This window comes from Solanum dulcamara, chromosome 5 (assembly GCF_947179165.1).
Source record: "Solanum dulcamara chromosome 5, daSolDulc1.2, whole genome shotgun sequence".
Classification (NCBI taxonomy): domain Eukaryota; kingdom Viridiplantae; phylum Streptophyta; class Magnoliopsida; order Solanales; family Solanaceae; genus Solanum; species Solanum dulcamara.
Genome location: NC_077241.1, coordinates 7,721,500 through 7,740,782, shown reverse-complemented (window position 1 = coordinate 7,740,782; position 19,283 = coordinate 7,721,500). Strand labels below are relative to the sequence as shown.

Below are 19,283 nucleotides of genomic sequence, written 5' to 3'. Positions count from 1 at the left end.
ATTTATGATTTCACATTTAATTATTTTTATGAGATTAATTAAACAAAAAAGTAATAAAAAAAAATTAAAATTTATTTTTAAATATTTTTTTTAATATATATGCATTACCTTAGAAATTGAGTAAAGAAAGTACTTTTTTTTTTCCATAAGAGCCAAAAGCTAGAAATTCCAGCAAAACTCACGTGGACGGCTTTTTAAGGAAAAAAAGAAAAGGATAAAACTTTTCTAACTTTGAGTTCCAACTTTTCTATAAATCCTGTAATCCCAAGAATACCCCTAATCCTCCCTGTTATTCAAATTCAAAATTCCCAATCAAACATTACATCAAAGGGTAAAAATGTCATTTCGTTACCAACAATTTAATTCTCTTTCCACGCTACTACTATTAACTTACAACAATGGCCAATTTAAAACTGTTCCTCTTCCTCCATTTTCTTCTTCTTCTTCTTCTTCCTGCTCCTTTCTTTGACAATTGGCATTGACCCTTCTCTTTCACACAATCACACACGTAATCTGTCTGTGTATATATATATATACATACATAATAGTAACGTTTGTGTGCTTGGAAATCTTGACTATTTTGGTTTGATCCGGCATTTTCAATTAGAGTTTTTTTGATCTTTTCTGGAAGTTTAGCGTTTTGGGGTTGAAGGAAAAAGGCAATAGATGATTGTGGAGACGGCTTTGGAAGTACTGGTGCCGTCGTGGTGGGAGGTGAAAGTCACCGTCGCCGCCACGGCATTCATCATCATTTCTTACTGGTTCTTTGCATTAGGAGGAGATGCTAACGCTGGTGGACGTGTTGCCGTCGATGATGATTCTGGTGTCGTCGATGATAAAGACAAGGTTTTCTTAGACTTCTTTTCTGAATTTCTGTTTAATTCTATGTTTTTTTTTTTACTTTTGAAATTGTTCAAGAAATGTGTATCGAGAGAATTTGAGTAACCGTTTGTTGTTGGGCATTGATCTATTAGTAGTGAGATGTGTGGCTTAGAGGCATATTACGAGTTCGAACCCCGAAGCAAACAAAAGCCCAGTGGGGGGAATTTTTAGGTTATTCAAAAAAATTAGTCATTGATGATGGGATTGTGGGGATATTTTTGTAGAAGCATGTTACAAGTTCGTTTGATGGTGCATTATACAAGTTATTTAATTGAATGTCATGTCTTTTGTGGAATTACTGTAATTGTTCCGTATCAGTTAGTTACATGAAACTGTTTTGAAGTGATAGAAAGTGACTTTGTTATTGCGTGATAACAATGATATAAAAAAGGTGATGAATATCCTAGTAATACTGAAAGGCCATTGAGAGTAGAAGGCTTCTTTGGAATGTTGCTGGTTTTAGAAGTAAAGTACAGCCTTTCTAATTAAGTTGCACTTTTGAAAATGCAAAAACTTTGCCTCCATAGATAGTATCTTAGGTAGGAAAAGGCCAAATTTACTTCGGTTTTTGTTTGTTTGTTTCTTTCTTACTTAAGAGCCATTGCTTACTTGAGTGTCGTGGTAATGAAAAGATGCCAAGAATCAGGAAATAAAATTGTGTTTCTGCTTTACTAACTTCTTTAAATGTCATATTTGTTATATTCTAGTCGAAATTGCTGCCTCGTAATGGTTAGGCCAGGGAATTGTGGTTGGTATCACTCGGTCTCCTACTAAATGCCAAGATGTGTGAAATGATGCATTTTATGATAAATTTGGTTTTAACTGGTGTATGATTGAGGCATAGTAGTAGTAGTACTAGTAGTAGTGATAGAATATAATCAGAGAAGAAGGCCAAATTCACTTTGGTTTTTGTTTCTTTTTTTCTTTTCTTTCTAAGAGCCCGTTTGGATTGGCTTTGCCCCTTTTTAGCTTTTGGACGTGTTTGCCTAATGCTAACTTTAAGTCATAAAGTTCTTAAAGTCGGTCAAAACTGAAAAGTTAGGATTTCTAACTTTTTTTTTCCTAGTGCTTAAAGCCATTTTGTTTGATCATGGAAATTACTTTTATATCCCTTATATTTTAACTAAATTCCCAAACTACCCTTTTTATTCTTTTAACCCTAAAATTCAAACACTTATTTTCAACATAAGCACTTTTATCCAAACACTCAACTGCTTATTTATAAAAATAACTTTCAGCACTTCAAAGTTCTAAAAGCACTTCATACCTAAAAGTTACTTTTTTTAAGCCCATCCAAACGGGCTCTAAAGTAAGAGCCATGCTTATTTGAGTGTCTTGGTAATGAAAAGATGCCAAGAATCAGGAAACACAGTTGTATTTCTGGTTGACCGACTTCTTTAAATGTCATATTTGTTTATGTTCTTGGTGAAATTGCTGCCTTGGAAGGGTTAGACCAGGGAATTGTGGTTGGTGGTCACTCAGTCTCCTACTAAATGCCTAAATTTGTGAAATGATGTGTCTTATGAGAAATTTTGTTTAATTGGTTTATGATTGAGGCATAGTAGAAGTAGTAGTAGTTGTAGTATATAATTAGAGTCATATGCCTAAATATTTCAGAAACCTAACAATATGTTGTGGTATTATGTGGACATGGAATATAATGATAAATGATGTGTGACAATGATATTATTTTTGTGTTCTATGACCTTTATGTTGTAGCCTACCACAAATAACTTTTTTTATCCTGAAACAAATAATGATAGCATTGCCTGGCCTATTAGTAGCTGGATGTTGGCCAATCATTAGACTTAATCAAAGGCAACGGTGTTGATGAAGATGCACATCTATACAGTAATATTCAGTGTTATTCTTCCATGAAGGAAAAATGACTATAAAAAGGTGAAAACTTTTATGAATGAGTTGTCAATCTTCAGATGGTTCCCTTTTTTTCCTTTCTTCATGTAATAAGTTGGTTAATCAATTTAATTTTGTTTGTGAAATAAGTTGGGACTGAGGCATAGTTGATTGATTGAATGTGTAAGTTTATTCTCTTTGCTTCAAATGTTTGGGTGTTTTTGCAAGGTTGTTTTTATTTTTCTCTTGTCAGTTTCACTTAGGGACTCCAAACTTTTTGTAAGATGAAAATTTGGATGGCGGCTGCACTTGGATGGTGTTCAGGTGTTCTAGGGAAGATTTTAAAATAAATTTTAGAAGAATCTTTTATTGGAATGTGTTTGCACTACATGTCTTATGTGATGTTTCTGGATCAGACTCTCTACATATTATTGATTTCAACTTCACCATATAAGCTTTTCAGTAGTATCATGAATAATGTGCATGAAAGGAACCATGGTAAAGATTTGAAACATAATAACTGGGAAGTGAACATGTAAATTCAAAGAAAAATAAAAATATCAAAAAAATTAAAGTAATTGTCGGCTAACTGGAATAAGCTTGGTTTGGTTCAGGTTTGCACCAAACAAAAGGGTGGTTTGTATTTTAAGAAAAAATAAATTCTTTGGGAAAAGTAATTTGTTTTTCTTAGCAAAGAGATGTCCTTTTTTCATTTGAACCTTCTTCAGAAAAGTCTTTTGGACCAACACTATTTTTAGTGCAGCTTATTGTATTTGAACTTACATATATGTTAGTTTAAGCTAGTGGACCCATTTTGTTGTTAGCTATATTTTGATATATTTTGATTTTGGGAAGTGTAAAAAGTGAGTCAAATTTTAATTTCTGATGGTATATGTATAAGGTTAATGTTTTATTTCAAGACAGTTGATATTACTTTGAAGTTTGAAGAATTCAACTAGAATTGAAACCCGCAATTTGAAATAAGGAGTATACACTTGGTTATTTGTGAAAAAACTAACTGGTAAAATTTAAAGCACTGGGCAGCAGATTTTTGGAGTTTTAAACTTCTCAGCTGATTAATATGTTTGAACATGTTTCTTTTAAGAGTTAGTAAATACAAGACATCAGCTAAGCATTGATGATTTTTCTTTTAAACTGCATCTGTTCTAGATTAAATGGTTTCCTTTTTTTCTTTGAATGTCCCTATATTAACCACTCCTAAAACCACACTTTTAACCATATATTACATCCTCCCAAAACATATTACCTAGGTTGGCTTAATTTATTCAGTTTAACGTTGAAAAATGATTGAATTATCTTTAAATAGAGATTGATTTTATCAAAAATAAAATAAAATAGAAATTGTAAATTTAAAAACTCCAGGGTAAACACCGCGAAGTCATTAAGATAAAAAAAGAACTCATGGGAAAACATTACTAGTCAAAAACTTTCGAAAAGATAATTAGAGAAGCCTAAGTTAAAGAAGGTTGATGTTGACTATCTAGAGGGTAAATAAGTTAAACAACATGGGAAGGTCTTGGTAATATATTCCACAATAGTTGTGAATGCCTTACCTTTCTAATCCACAAAAACCAGAAAGTAATCAGTGGTGGCCACATGTTCACTCGCTTAACATAAATAATCTGTGATATCCTAATGTAATATATGTGCCAACTTAAAATAAGAAATTCAATTTGGAATTGAAGAATACTTTCTATGGAAAAGAATTTGTCAAAATTATTAGTAATAATGCCACTCATCTCTTGGATACAGGTTATTAGGTAATGGGCTGATAATTTAACATTAATGTGTGTTATGTTTATTTTAGAATGTTTATCAGGAGAAACTTCCTCGATTTGACTTTGAGAATTATAAACCTTGATGGTTTTCTTAACTGGATAAGATTAGATAGTCATTCGTTTAGGTTGTTGCCTTTTCTTTTTGGCTTTTGTTTCTGTTGTTCTCTTGGGAAGTGTGGTTATAAACTTATTATCCATTTACATTGAGTAATTTTGACTTGTTTGACATGTAGTTGTACACTTATTTTGTAGATGGGCCAGTTAAAAGGAGACCCTCCAACTAATTCTGCATATATAATCAAGGTATATTTCTGAACTTGGTGCTCGTGCAATATGCTATTATTCTTATCTCTAATTGCGGTGTATTGTACTCTATTGCTATTACTTACCAATGTAATTCTTCAAATTGACTATGTGTTGGGATTTTAAATGCATGTAATAGTTATGTTAGGAATTCATACTTGACTAGTGTTTCTTCTATATTCCAGGTTGAACTGTTAGCTGCTAAAAATCTCATTGCTGCTAATTTGAATGGCACATCAGATCCATATGCAATCATCACTTGTGGCGCACAAAAAAGATTTAGGTGACTCTATCTATTTTTGTTATCCTGTTATCTTGGATGGCCAGTCATATAAATAGATGTCACCTAGTTGCTGCGACTGAAACCAAGCTGCAGTGTTGAAAAGGAAGTGTGATGATTTTCTTGTGCGATTACATATTTGTAAATTGAATGTCAAAACATGACACAAACATGAGAGAATAGCTGATTTGGTCCCTTCCAATTGCTATTAAAGTTCACTTAAACGAACATTTATGAATTTATTTTAACTTGAAAATCAACTTAAGAACCTTATTACATCTTAGTCCTTCCCTTTTTTTGAAATTTCGTGCTAGTTTTGCTTCTTACTGGTACGATGATCTTCTTCTGTTTTTCATCAGCTTCCAGTTTTTTTAAAAATAAAATGATGCCTATGGAAATATTGTTAAAATGAGATAAAGTTGTTTTGAACTTTGTGTTTGAGAAAATGGACAATATCTTACATTGGTGGTTGGTTGGGTTTCATTTTACGATGGTGTTTACTTCACGTACTCTGTAGTAACAGTTGAAAATCAGTCACAGCTTCTCTGATCTGCTGTGAGCATACAATGGGTACAATCTAAGATTTGTCTTTGAATTCATCATCAGAAGCAGGGGGGTGGGGGTGGGAGAAGGAGAGACAGTTATCTTGACTCATCTTGAGATATATGTGTATGCGTGTGTATGCAAGCGTATGCTTGGAGTGATGAGGAATGGATAATTTAGCCAAATGTTGGAGAAGTTCTTATACGAAAGCATATATTCAGCATGTGTTGTTGCATCTGGTTAACATGTTTCGATGTGTACTCTTGTACCTGTTGTAGTTCAATGATCCCTGGCTCAAGAAATCCTATGTGGGGGGAGGAGTTCTACTTTTCTGTTGATGAGCTGCCAGCAAAGGTAAGCTATTCAACACATCTTGTCAAATGAAGTACAAGTGCTATATTGTGTTTCTGTAATACCCTTTGGAGATGGTGCTCTAATTCATTTATTACATTGTGCTCTAATTCGGAAACAACCTCTCTACCTCCATGAGGTAGTGGTAAGGTCTGCGTACATCCTACCCTCCCCAGACCCCACTTGTGGGATTTCACTGGGTATGTTGTTGTTGTTGTTTAACTTGTGGTTACATGAGTTTTGGTGTTCTTGGTCATTTTCTTTAGAATAATTCTCAGTTGTGCTTGATTGTGCGGCAGATAAATGTGACAATATATGATTGGGACATAATTTGGAAAAGTGCTGTTCTTGGTTCAGTGACTGTACCTGTTGAAAATGAAGGTCAGACAGGTGCTGTTTGGCATACATTGAACAGCACATCAGGACAGGTATCTATTGTTTATTTCATTTTCTTGTTTTCCTTTTTCTTTTGGAATAATGCATCATGGTTTTGCTTGATGTAAAGGTTCTATCCTGATGAGACTAAATCATGCCCGTTTCTTTTCCAGGTTTGTCTTCACATTAAAACAGTAAAACTCAATATCAATTCATCAAGGTAGGGCTTTGCCTTCTTTTTGGGGCCTCACACTTCTTCCTGTTTGAATGTCAACCAATCTACGTGGGACTAATGCTATTTACTAAAATGCTTAACCTGATAATGTTCATTTTAGTTCATTAGGCTCCCTTTCTTGGTCCATGCATTCTCTTTTTTTTGATGAAGTTGGTCCATGCATTATCTGCCTCTCAAACGTACATACTATATCAAGACGAGTTGATGTTGAGATTTATGTGCTATAAGGAATTCTGTGATTGGATTACTTACAAAGATGTTTATATGTAATGTTACACAGTAGTTGAATGAATCTTTTCTTCTCTTTTCCTTTTCCCCTCGTAAAGTCTCCTAATGGTTGGGAATGCTGCAAATGATCCTGCAATGAAGTTTTGCTGAGTTATGCCAAAAGGAATCTTGGGTATGACCCTGTTTATCAGGAGCTATTGTAAGGCATGTGACTTGAGAATATAGTGTGAACTTAAAAACTTGGGTTTGTGCATACTATAAATCTGTGTTGTTAATGGCGCGCTTGAGGCACGTGTTAACCCCAAAACTAGATGCAGTATAAGTTAAACTCCTTGCTTCGCTTAGCTGAGCTTCAATGCAGGTACTGGGGTAGTATGGCTTGTGTCTCATTTCCCTTGGGCTCTAAAAGATAAATATTTTTTGATAAGGAGCTGTAAAAGATATTGTAGATGTCACGATTCTTAAATGACTTAGAATGTTTCTAAGAGGATATTTTCAATTCCCTAAGTTATGTTTTATAGAGCTTGTATGGTTAAGCTGTGAGAAAATAGGAGAAAATATTATTGAATTGTGTATTTACGTTGTTACAATGAGCTCTATTTATAGACAATACATTGCAATCCTTTCCCACGTAGGATTCTATATATAAATCTTATTCTTATTCCTATTCTAACACTCTCCCTCAAGCTGGTGCATACACGTCATATGTACCAAGCTTGTTAAGGATGTACTTAAAATGAGGATGGGTTTGTTGAAAATATGTGCAAGCTGATCACTTGACTTCACAAATTTTGTAACAATATCTATAGAGAGTATCTTTTCTCTGAAAAAGTGATAGTCAATCTCAATGTACTTAGTCCTCTCATGAAATACTCGATGAAGGGGCGCTTGGTTATCACACACAAGTTCTATCTGACTTATTTCTCCAAATTTTAGTTCTTTGAGCAACTATTTAATCCAAGCTAGCTCGCAAGTTGTTACAACCATTGGTTGATATTTTGCTTCTGCACTAGATCAAGAAACGACACTTTGTTCTTTACTTTTCTAGGACACCAAATTACCTCCTACGAAATACAATATTCGGATGTAGAATGTTTATCAAAAGATGATCCTGCCTAATCAACATCTGTATATCTCACAATCTGCTCATGGCCTCGATCCTCAAAGAGTAGTCCTTTACCTAGAGTTGACTTTATATCGTAGAATGCTCACAACTGCATCCCAATGACTTCATTGGGAGAATCCATCAACTGACTTACAATACTCACTAGAAAAGAAATGTCAAGTCTAGTTACTGCGAGATTATTCAACTTACCAATCAACCACTTGTATCTTCTAGGATCACAAAGTGACTCCCCCCGTCCTAGTAGTAGTTAAGCATTCAGATCCATAGGAGTGTCAATGGCTCTACATCCCATTATTCTTGTCTCCTTAAGAATGTATAAGGCATACTTGTGTTTTGCAAAATAACAATACTTGATCTGGATTGAGTAACATCAATATCTAGAAAATACTTCAGTTTGTCGAGGTCTTTGGTTTGGAAATGCTGAAAGAGATGTTGCTTTAAATCAGTGATACCTTCTTGGTCATTGCCAGTAATAGCAATATCGTCAACATAAACCACCAAATAAATTCATAGATTCGGAGCAGAATGTCAATAAAACACAGAGTGATCAGCCTCATTACGAGTCCTATCAAACTCCTGAAGTATTGTGTTGAACTTCCCAAACAAGGCTTGAGGAGACTACTTTAGACCATAAAGTGACTGGTGCAATCGATACTCAGGCTAGACTCCCCTTGAGCCACAAAACCAGATGGTTGCTTCATATAAACTTTCTCCTCAAGGTCACCATGGAGAAAAGCATTCTTAATGTCCAACTGGTAAAAGGGTCGGTGGAGGACAACCACCATGGAAAGAAAAGAATGGTATGCTATTTTAGCCATGAGATAGAAAGTATCACTGTAATCAAGCCTAAATATCTGAGTATACCCATAGACTTTTTTTCCTGATTATGACCACTATCCTGTGGTCAGATTTAATTTTCGGCGATTGAAACTGTTTTTTCTAGATTCTGGCTCCGACTTTGATTATTTTTCAAATTTTTGTCTACTAAGATATCACAAGATGTCTTTTGGATATGATGTTTTTAGCTCCAAAAATACGAGAATCAGAACTTCGAGCTCTAAGATTACTTCTGAATCATTAATGGGAAGTTCAAATTATTTAGCTCGGATTTCCTCGATTGAGTTGTGGTGCAAAGGTCAAGATGTTCAATATCACTTAACCCAAAAGTCTATTGAGATATGAAAAGACCAAAGCACAGTGGGAGAATGTTGGCGCTTAATTATGTAGTCTCTTGTGGTGATCTATTGATTTCAAGATAATGCCTTGTTTCTTCGATTCCATACATGTTATTAAGTCTGGGAAAAGGTTTGTGCTTTATATACTAATTAATGGGAAGTTCAAATTATTTAGCTTGGGTTTCCTCAATTGAGTTATGGTGCAAAGGTCAAGATGTTCAATATCACTTAACCGAAAAGTCTAGTGAGATAGATGAAAAAACCAAAGCACAGTGGGAGAAGGTTGGCGCTCAATTATGTAGTCTCTTGTGGTGATATGTTGATTTCAAGATAATGCCCTTGTTTCTTCCATTCCATACATGCTATTAAGTCTGGGAAAAGGTTTGTGCTTTATATACTGATGACATATCCCCTTTTTTATGATGTGATATCTCGAATGACAAACTTAAAGAAATAAGAATCAAATATGCCAATTTACTTGGGACAAGTTCAGGCAGTCATGGAGGAATTTGAGTGTTTGATGCCAGTTACTGCAAATGTAGAAAAGCCAAATGTGGGTGTGATAACACATAATGCTAACATATCGGTTGGTACTAAAAAAATTAATAACACAGTAATAAATTATCATTAAGAAGAGGAGGAAGTGGGGGAAAATTAACCAAGCAATGAAACACTTCTGTGAGAAAAGGGGAAAGGGAGGTAGAAAGAGCATGTATGATTTTGTTGATCCTTTATTTCACTATTTTGCAAGTGGAGGATAAGATGTAATCTAATTTCTTTGTTTTGCAATATTTAGATAATGCTTTTAATTTACAAGTTAGAAAGTATTAACAATTCGAACATTACTCGCTTTCAATGGAGAGTTGCAGTAGACTTATTTAGTGTTAGTTACTCTTTCGATTTCTGGAGGATTATTTATCCATCGGCAAAATAATTGATGATAAATTGTTATAGTTCTGTCGTATCTATCTCACCAAAAGATAATATTTCTGGGAGCTGGTGGATAATGTTCTTTCCCTCTATGTTTTCTTTCTGGTGTCTTAGGGGTTTGAATGGCTGTGCTAATACTCGTAGAAGGATTGCTGTGGATAAAGAAGGGCCTACTGTAGTTCATCAGAAACCTGGGCCACTGCAAACAATTTTTGATCTCCCTGCTGATGAGGCAAGTGCTGATTTGGTTTTATAGCGGTCTCTTGGTTTCGCAAGGATACTAAGTTTGAAAACTAGACGATTCAGCGTGATTGCTAAAGGAACCATTAATTGCAGGCTGTTGAGCATAGTTATTCTTGTGCACTTGAGAGGTCATTTTTGTATCATGGACGTATGTATGTATCCTCGTGGCACATTTGCTTCCACTCAAATGTATTCTCAAAGCAAATGAAGGTCAGTTCCACCTTACATTCTATGCCTTAAATTGGAACCTTATGGATTTGCTCTTTGAATTTCTTCAAGCATTTACATGTGATGTTTGTTTGTCTTTTTTCCCCAATGCTAATTAGCTTGTCCTGGGTGCAATACTTCCATTCAGGAGCCTAGTTACAAATATTTCTAGTGCGACCTTACTGGTGGATATTGTGAACTTTGGAGAATGTTATTCAAAATTTGTTGGAGTTTTTTTTCTGATTGTCAAATGAAATTTGAATCTGGCTAAAGACAACCCTTTTCTAATTCTCTAGTATATGCAGTTGGTTCTATATCCTAATATTTCTCTTTCCAACCCTGGATCTAACTGGTCAAGACTGTATTTTCCCCCGTACATTTTTGATATAGTAAATTCATCTCAAGAATGCTGAAGCTTGTGTATTTTAGGCTACTTATTTGACCATGCTTATATTTCTCTTTTCACAGGTAGTTATTCCTTTAGGAGATATTGACGAGGTATGATATTATCTGTGCATGTTATGAGGATTGTCATTTCCAAGTTATCACGGTGCTTGGGAAGGTTGCCTTAGAAATATTTTGGAAATTGATGGTAGTGTTATTTTGCTTTTAGATAAGGAGGAGCCAGCATGCATTCATTAACCCTGCTATTACAATAATTATGCGTACAGGTGCTGGCGGTCATGGGGTACCTCCTTTAGGAAATTCTGATGGTTAGTAAACCAAACTATTCTACAAACTTTAATTATTTTATATGCTTTTTCTTCCTTTAAATGAGTCGGCAAGTTGGATAATGAAATGAGCTTTTCACTTGTTTGAGTTTCGATTTATTAGGAGGAAAGCCTGTGCAAACTGATTTTGGGTTGAGGTGTAGAATGATTGATTTGTTAGGAGGAGATTATCTGATGACTTGTATAACTCTTGTAGACTCCTAGCGCGATAATGTGAGTTAAAAGTTCATGCCAAGTTTCCTTCATATTGTATTTACTTTTATAAAGAAAATGATGACTGACTCAAAATAGAATCTACTTTTATTTTAAGAAAAATGAAATTTTATAACAAGAAGCAGCAGTCCATTGAGTCTATTGTGAAGCAGATAATCCAAGACATTCATACAAGAGGAGCTATAAGCACCAAATTGAAGTCTTGGCTGGTTCACCATAACTTCTACCCTATATAGAGTATAGTGTGGTGTAGGATTATTTTTGTTTGGTAGGAAGCTATGCTGAACTGCCGTTGCGGCATAATGTCCAAGTAGGCAGTTTTTTTTATTTGTACTTCGTTGCTCACTTGGTAATCTAATGGCTTCTTTATTATAAAAAAAATAGAAAATGAATTTTTAAGTACCATATCAAATATAATCCAGAATTACTCAGGACCTTGTTTTAAACTTCGTAATGCAATCGTTTCTTTTTCTGCCACTTAATACTAAAAGCTTTTAGGGAAAAATGAAAAAAAAAAAGAACTCTAATAGCTACCTGTTAGCTGGCACCACATGTTCTTCAAGTTAACAACAAACTAAAAAATATACACAATTAACTCCTCTATCGATACTCTTTCAAGTGAAAATGAGATACAAATTGCGAAGAAGAGAAGTTTTTTATGTTAACTCATGTTAGATGGGTGAATTCAATATTGGAAAAGGGTCAAATATACCCCAGTACTATCAAAAATAGTTTAAATATACCCTTCGTTATACTTTCGGTTCAAATATACCCCTTCCGTTATACTTTTGGACTAAATATACCCCTCCCATTATTCTTTAGCTCAATTTTGCTCTTAATTTTGACGGAGTGACATGTGAAAAGCTCAGAATCAAATGCCCCCCCTAATTTTAAATACCTGATTTGTCTAAAAATTCACTTTTTTCTCCCCATCCCAATGCATTCCCTCTCCCTTTGATTTCTTTCCTTTTTGTCTTAATTCTTCTCTTTTCTTAAACCATAAGCAGTACTACTACTACAACTTATACCTCTTAATTCCAACAAGATTTTGTTGTCAAGTACCCTCCAGTTCTTCGGATAAATTGCTAAATAATTTGACATGTTGACAGTACCTGGCGAAACAGGGCATAGGACTCATGTAATTGGGTAAATTAGCTAGGCAATGAATATATAATTGATATCTTTTTATTATAATTTAATTCCCACTCCGTAACTATAGCTTGAAACTACAACCTTAAAAAGTGGCTTTGTTTCATTGTGTGCATAATAATTTTTCGTCATTGAAATGCTGGCAGCTCTGGAAAAGTGCAAATGAAAATGGTGGTTTCTTAAAATACTATTGTGGTTTCCAAATGAATAGAAATGAACTCAAAGCTGAGAGAATGGGTTAAAAATGGGTGAGTTTTTAATGGAATTGGATTAGTTTTTGTGGATGTGGGTCAAAACTTAGCATAAATTTGAGCCAAAGTATAATGAGAGGGGTATATTTAGATCGAAAGTATAACCGGGGGGGGGGGGTATATTTGAACAAAAAGTATAACGAAGGGTATATTTAAATAATTTTATATAGTATAGGGGTATATTTGACCCTTTCCCGATTTAATATTGACATTCTTGATTCTTAATATCTATTGTCTAATCACATAACTTTTCAATTTCCAGGGAGGGTTCGATATATGTTCGCTTCTTTTTGGAATAGGAATCATGCAATTAGAGCCTTGCAACGCTCAGCAATGAACTATCATGCCATGCTAGAAGCAGAGAAAAAAGTATCTTCTGTGCTTTTAATTAGTCCTTCTTCTGATTATTTGAGACATTAAGCAGTTATACATTCTTAGTGAAGGTTGCTACGTCCGACAAATCAAATTGCCTGCTTCACTGTGTTTTTCCTCTTATTTTTTGTTGATGAGGTTATAATTTTATTAATGAGATGGGGAAATCCCACATACAAGGTGTTTACAAAATATAGAGAATCTAAAAGAAAGATATGAGAATCTGCAAAGAGCATCAACACTAACACAGTATCACTAAGTGCTTCAAAGTAATACAAATTTGTTATTTCCAATAATCTGTATGAACAAGTTCTCTATCCGTTCAAATGCTCTCCTAGTCTCTCTTGGCATATTAGCTACATGAGTGCAGGAGGAGCTTTTCGGATGCTCTCATTTTCCTTCCCTTTCTCCCAATTTATTTGCTAGAAGCACCATTCTACAGTCCCTAGTATCACCTGTTACGCTCAAATTTATTCTCCAGACCATACACCATAATCTGTATGCAATAGGACAGTGAACTAGTAAGTGATTGCATCCTCTCCCGCCTGCTTCACTGTTCTGCACATTGGAAATATTTCCTACTTAACTTTACCAAAAGGGTCATGTAGCTTATAGGATAGTTATCATGTAAGCTACCTGTTCTAATGCATTAGCATAGTAGACATCAAATTTATGTCTTTCTTCTATATATCATTTTATCTCACTTCTAAGTGATGCAAGAGTTCCGCTAACATAGTTAATATCTATATATACACTCGAGGTAAGAAGACTTTGGATAGCTGTTTGATTATGATTACCATTTTGATGTTCTCTCATGAAGAGCTATATTGTGGTAGGAAGCCGTTTAGGGTGATTAACATTCTGGCATATCTGTGTGCGTTCCGAGCATGAGAATGCGTGAAGAATATAAAGAAAGAAAATAGAAAAAAATAAAAGGACTAGAATACATATGTTGAATTGTGATGGATGATTCAATTGCCTAGTAGTGTAGAAGAATGACATTAAACACCCTACTTTATGTGCTTGTATATTTCTTACAACCGAATAGACCCTTGTTCCAAAGAAAAAAGGGTGATTGCTGTCATGGAGTGAGTTTTTTCAAATCAATTATAAGAATATGATCCTAGACAATAATTTTAATCATTGGGAGCAGAGACATGAGCCTTTTGAGGGCAGAAGCAAGTCAGCAACTTCATCTCAATAATCTCTGTTTCATGTGGAGACTTTACTTTTCTAGTGTAGCTTTTTGTCATATTGATAACATCCTGATAACTTGGTTTCAAATAGGGTTGGATAAATTAGGTTTAGAAAGGAAGGGTTATTGGTTAATATGTATGAATTTATCATTTTTTTTTGTATTTTTTCAAAAATTAAAGGAAGGGTTATTGGTTTGTAAACCAAGGAAAACATGTCGTAAGTAGCATTTACGAGTCTCTTCAATGTGATTGCATTGTGTAACTATGTAAGGAATGTCCCAATCAACTGATAAGTGCTTCACAGAAAACTTGCGTGACTCATGCAGAGGCTTTAATTTACATGTTAATTGTTGCCTGCCTAAATATTTTTATTACTAAAGAATGACACTCATGTTCATAAGCATCTTATCAACTTGTTGGCCAAGCAGACGAGCAAAGAAATGCTCTCTTAATCTTGGAGGCTACAAAACATTGCTAAGTCAGTGGTATAGCAATTTGTTATTGTCACTACATACTTCTGATGTGATGTAATGATATTTTAATATGTGAGCTTGTTGAAGCAACATCATGTGCAGATTTATTCTTAATATCAGCAGTTTTAAATTTGCTCGTAAAGCTAGAATGTAAGAAATTTGTTATTATTTATAGTGCATCTTTTGGTCATGACAGTTTTCCCCAGAAATTCCATTCTATACCTGTTACATTTATCTTCTTGGTCATGACCCCCCGTCCCCACAAATTTTCCATCTTGGTTTTCTTTTAGGAGAGGGAACAGTCAGCACTACGTGCACATAGCAGCTCAGTTAAAGGAAGTAAAAAGATGGATATGAGTCGGGAAGAAAATGTGCCAAGGACTGGGAAATTTCAGCCTTTTATTAAAGAAGAAGTCCTTTCTGGTATATACAATGTATGTATGAAACCTAAGCTCTTATCTTTTAGCAACTAAGAACCTCTTGATACATGATTTAAGATTTTATTATAAATTTTCAGGACATCTTCCCATGTACACCTCAGCAGTTTTTTGACATACTATTGGCTGATGGTTCAAATTTCACTACCGAGTACCGTATGGCACGCAAAGATTCTAATCTCAATGTAAGTTCCATGTCCCGGTTTCTTACAGTTGGAACGTTTTTTGTGAATTGTGCTTCTCATTTTATGCATTTCAGAGCTCAAGTACTACAGCTTTTGTTTTCTTTTCCACTTTTTTCTTAAAAACTTTTTATGGGTGAAGTGGGATGTTTTACTACAGTTGGATGTCAAATAATTTCTTGCTCAATTGAAATGCATCTTTTGGGGCATAGGCTCAGTCAAAAGTAAAAGAGGTAGGTAATAGCTAGAGTTCCAAGAGGAAATAATCAAGTAAGAAACCTTGAAGAACTTGTGATATTGATTATCAGGTTACAGTGCTTCTGGTGCAGTTTCTTATTAATCTCTATCTATTTATTGGAAAACAAATTAAGCAGAAAAAGTGAACTTGGTGGAAATATATTTGCTCCATATCTTGAATGTGATGGTATGTTGTGTGTATATATCCAAATCTGCATGGAGTCTACTGCTGAGTATATGCCCGGGCCGGTCAGAAGGGGCCGAAGAAGAGTAAGGGTTGCTGCTGATGGTTTGGAACACGAAAGTAGCACCGAGGGAAGAGCAATTTAGGAGATTTAATGGGATGATTAGTTGAGAAGACTTCTGAGTAGAATGGAAAGAAAATGACACCTAAATATCTAGGAAATATCCTTTAGGTTGATGAGGCATTAAATCATAAAGGGAGAGTTGCCTATCACAATCTAAAAAGCATTATTTTCTCAGAAATCTTTTATCTTCTGAAGTCTGATGAATTAGATACATTACTGGCATCACTATATCTAATCCCTATTCCTACACAGAATTTTATGATCAACAGGGAATAAATACTTATACCTTACTGTTACTAAACAACTTTAAATCACCTAAATATGAGTGGACAACTTAGCGAGTTGAATTTAGCTTATTTCACTTTTTCCTGCATACTGCAGAAATTTCCTCAATTAATAAAGGGCATCCTTAACTCTGAAAACAATAAGAAAAACTGAATGAGCTAATTAAAAACATTAAGAAGAAAGTGTAATATGAGTTATTTTTGGATGGAACAAAAAGAAGTAACCATTCAGAAGGATGAAAACAACTGCTTATATTTAGTTGATGTGTTCTTTGTGGACTTGGACCTCGTTGTTCCCTTTTGTCTTTTAAAATTTAACTGACCACTGCTGATTTTAATTAACTAAATTAGTTTTGAAGCACAAAAATTTCAGACTTCAAGAAGAAGAGGAAGTAAAAAACTAAATATAATAAGAAGTAGTTGTCACAGGCATACATTTCTTTTTCTGCAATTAGGTTAACAAAATTTAACGTATCTTTGGAAGGAGATATTACTGTGTGTTTCCGCACTGTGGCTAAACTTTTGAATGTCTTTATTTTATTAGATAGGTCAATGGCATTCTGCTGATGAGTATGACGGTCAAGTCAGAGAGATTACATTCAGAACCATATGTAACAGTCCTATGTGTCCCCCAGATTCAGCAATGACGGAGTACCAGCATGCCATTTTGTCACCGGATAAGAAAATGCTGGTATCTCATCATTTCATTTGCCACCTTGTTTACTGGTTGTTTTTATGCTATATTAATTTGTATTATTTTAATTTACCATTTCCCTTTCTTTTAGGTTTTTGAGACTGTACAACAGGCCCATGATGTCCCATTTGGATCATGCTTTGAGGTATTACTAGGTTTGGTCATCAGCCCGTATTCTTTTTCCAGTATTTGTGGTTCCAATTCTATGGAGGTCCTTAATAGATGACCCCACATGCTTTATACCATCGCTTATCTGCTGTAGGATTGCCCCTTGTTTATCTTTCTTACTGATTAGATTTGATATTGAATCAGGTTCACTGTAGATGGTCTATAGAAGCATCTTCTGAATCGTTCTGCGTTTTAGACATAAAAGTTGGTAAGTTTCTTCTAGGCTATGGTTTCTCATTCAGTTGGAAGTGTTTAATCCACTATTCATTTATCACCTTTTGCTCGTTGAAAAGAATTTCCGGTTCCTGGTCTGCCGATTCTTTTTGGTAATTTTTGATAATAGATTCTTTCTAAAAGTAGACCAGGATCTGGAATATTTGTCTATATTGTAATGCATCACCAGCAATGACCTTACCTTTATGAGAAATCAACTAGTCTGTGTCATTAATCAACCTCTAAGCATCTTTTGGCCATTCATCTTTCTAATCATCCTTGTGTTACACGTCTGGCAATCTTCTAGCTCATCATTTTTTTATACTTTGTCACTTACCTTACTCGTCACCTTGTAGTACTCTTTCGTAGACTCTTATGGATTACTATTTCTTTTTTTTTTAATAACCGGAAAGTCTCTGAGGGCCAAAGGAGCACAATTCGAAATTTGGTGGATAATGAGCCCACCCCTCTGCCCCTCTCCACTTAAGTACCAAAATTTTGCCTGCGACAGGTTTCGAACCTATGACATGTGCATAACCCACACATCACATGTTGTGCTCTTACCACTTTGACCAAAGCCCTGGGGTCTATGGGGGACTACTACCCTTATCGTCCATCACGCTGGGATTTTAAGTGGGTGTGAATCTGTTTGCTTCTTGCAATGGTTAGAGCCTTCACTTATGCTTCCCAAGTTCCACCTCTAAGATCATTTGATCACAAGCTGCAGTTAGATCATTTCTTGAGTACTCCAAGCTGATTGGTCTGAATCTGCATTGTCATCATTATTCAAGTCTATTTGTGTGAATTCCCACTTTGCAAGATTACACTGGGTTGTTGTATGTATCTGTATGAATTATAAGCATGATACAGCCCACCACGTAGTTCATAAGTGTCAATTGTGTTACATGATGATTACTGGAGCAACTATGGCAAAGTATATCTATATGGGTGACCGGTAGATTAGAACTTGAAGTTTCAACCATTTAACAGATTAAGAATGGGGATATGAATTATGATGTTGTAAAGGTGAACTAACTCCTGAGATTCAAACAGGTGCACATTTCAAGAAATGGTGTATTATGCAGTCTAAAATTAAGGCAGGAGCTGTTGACGAGGTAATTTTTGCCTCTGCAAGATTTTCGTGTTTTTAACTATATCTGCAGCAAAACTGACTCATAAGAAACCCCCTATGCAGTACAAGAAGGAGGTTGCAACAATGACAGGGATGGCTCGTTTATTTGTTGAATCCGGAATCTCAGGTAGTGAAATGCAAAATGCTACATCTGAGCCTTCCATTACTCAATAGAACATATAATTTAGGGTATATTTAGCTTCAGGATGTAAGTGTTTCATAATTCTGTTTTGTTTGTAAGTAAAGATAGTACTACCATAAGTCCGTGTAATTTGGATAGTAACTGCATCCTATTCCTCAAACAGAGGTCAAGTGGTGCGCTTTTGTAAATTTATGGATCACAATTTTTGTATTTAGATTAGTGGATTTTCTTTCTCCTAATATCCCCAAATGTGTTTTTCTTAATATTGCTCTTCTCAATGCAACTTGTCAATTGCTTCCATTACGTCTTTTTCTAGTCTATATTTACACTAAAGTTCACACCAAGTGAGAATACATGACACCTATTCATGGTTAGTGACAAATATATATAATCTGAGCCTAAAGGGCCACTTTTTCCATTAAAATTCATAAAGGAATGCTCTCTTTTTCAAATAACCAAAACAGACAAATCATTGGGCTTTGAGCACTTATCCAACTATAAGCTGTCTATCCATTTAAATTATGATTTTTAGTTCATTTATTTTTGGATAAATTACTTAATTGAATGTGT

The 19,283-nt window shown here is 34.8% G+C and overlaps 1 protein-coding gene across 3 annotated transcripts; it reads left to right on the top strand.

The window, feature by feature from the left end:
• The first annotated feature begins 411 nt into the window (after window positions 1-411).
• On the top strand, window positions 412-18,962 carry LOC129888973 (BAG-associated GRAM protein 1-like). 3 transcript variants are annotated; one of them, XM_055964051.1, is made up of 18 exons: window positions 416-846; window positions 4,788-4,838; window positions 5,024-5,121; window positions 5,940-6,015; window positions 6,312-6,440; window positions 6,561-6,607; window positions 10,196-10,313; window positions 10,418-10,534; window positions 11,000-11,029; window positions 11,145-11,244; window positions 13,138-13,244; window positions 15,207-15,350; window positions 15,434-15,538; window positions 16,909-17,055; window positions 17,150-17,203; window positions 17,371-17,434; window positions 18,493-18,554; window positions 18,635-18,962. In XM_055964051.1, exons 1-18 carry the CDS (start codon window positions 667-669, stop codon window positions 18,743-18,745), a joined length of 1,740 nt encoding a protein of 579 aa, XP_055820026.1. In that variant the 5' UTR covers window positions 416-666; the 3' UTR covers window positions 18,746-18,962. The 3 variants fall into 3 exon arrangements, 1 of the variants encoding a protein (XP_055820026.1); XR_008766765.1 differs by lacking the exon at window positions 18,635-18,962 and having other exon boundaries at window positions 415-846; window positions 17,150-17,213; XR_008766766.1 differs by lacking the exons at window positions 18,493-18,554; window positions 18,635-18,962 and having other exon boundaries at window positions 412-846; window positions 16,913-17,055; window positions 17,371-17,433.
• The last annotated feature ends 321 nt before the right edge of the window (window positions 18,963-19,283 follow it).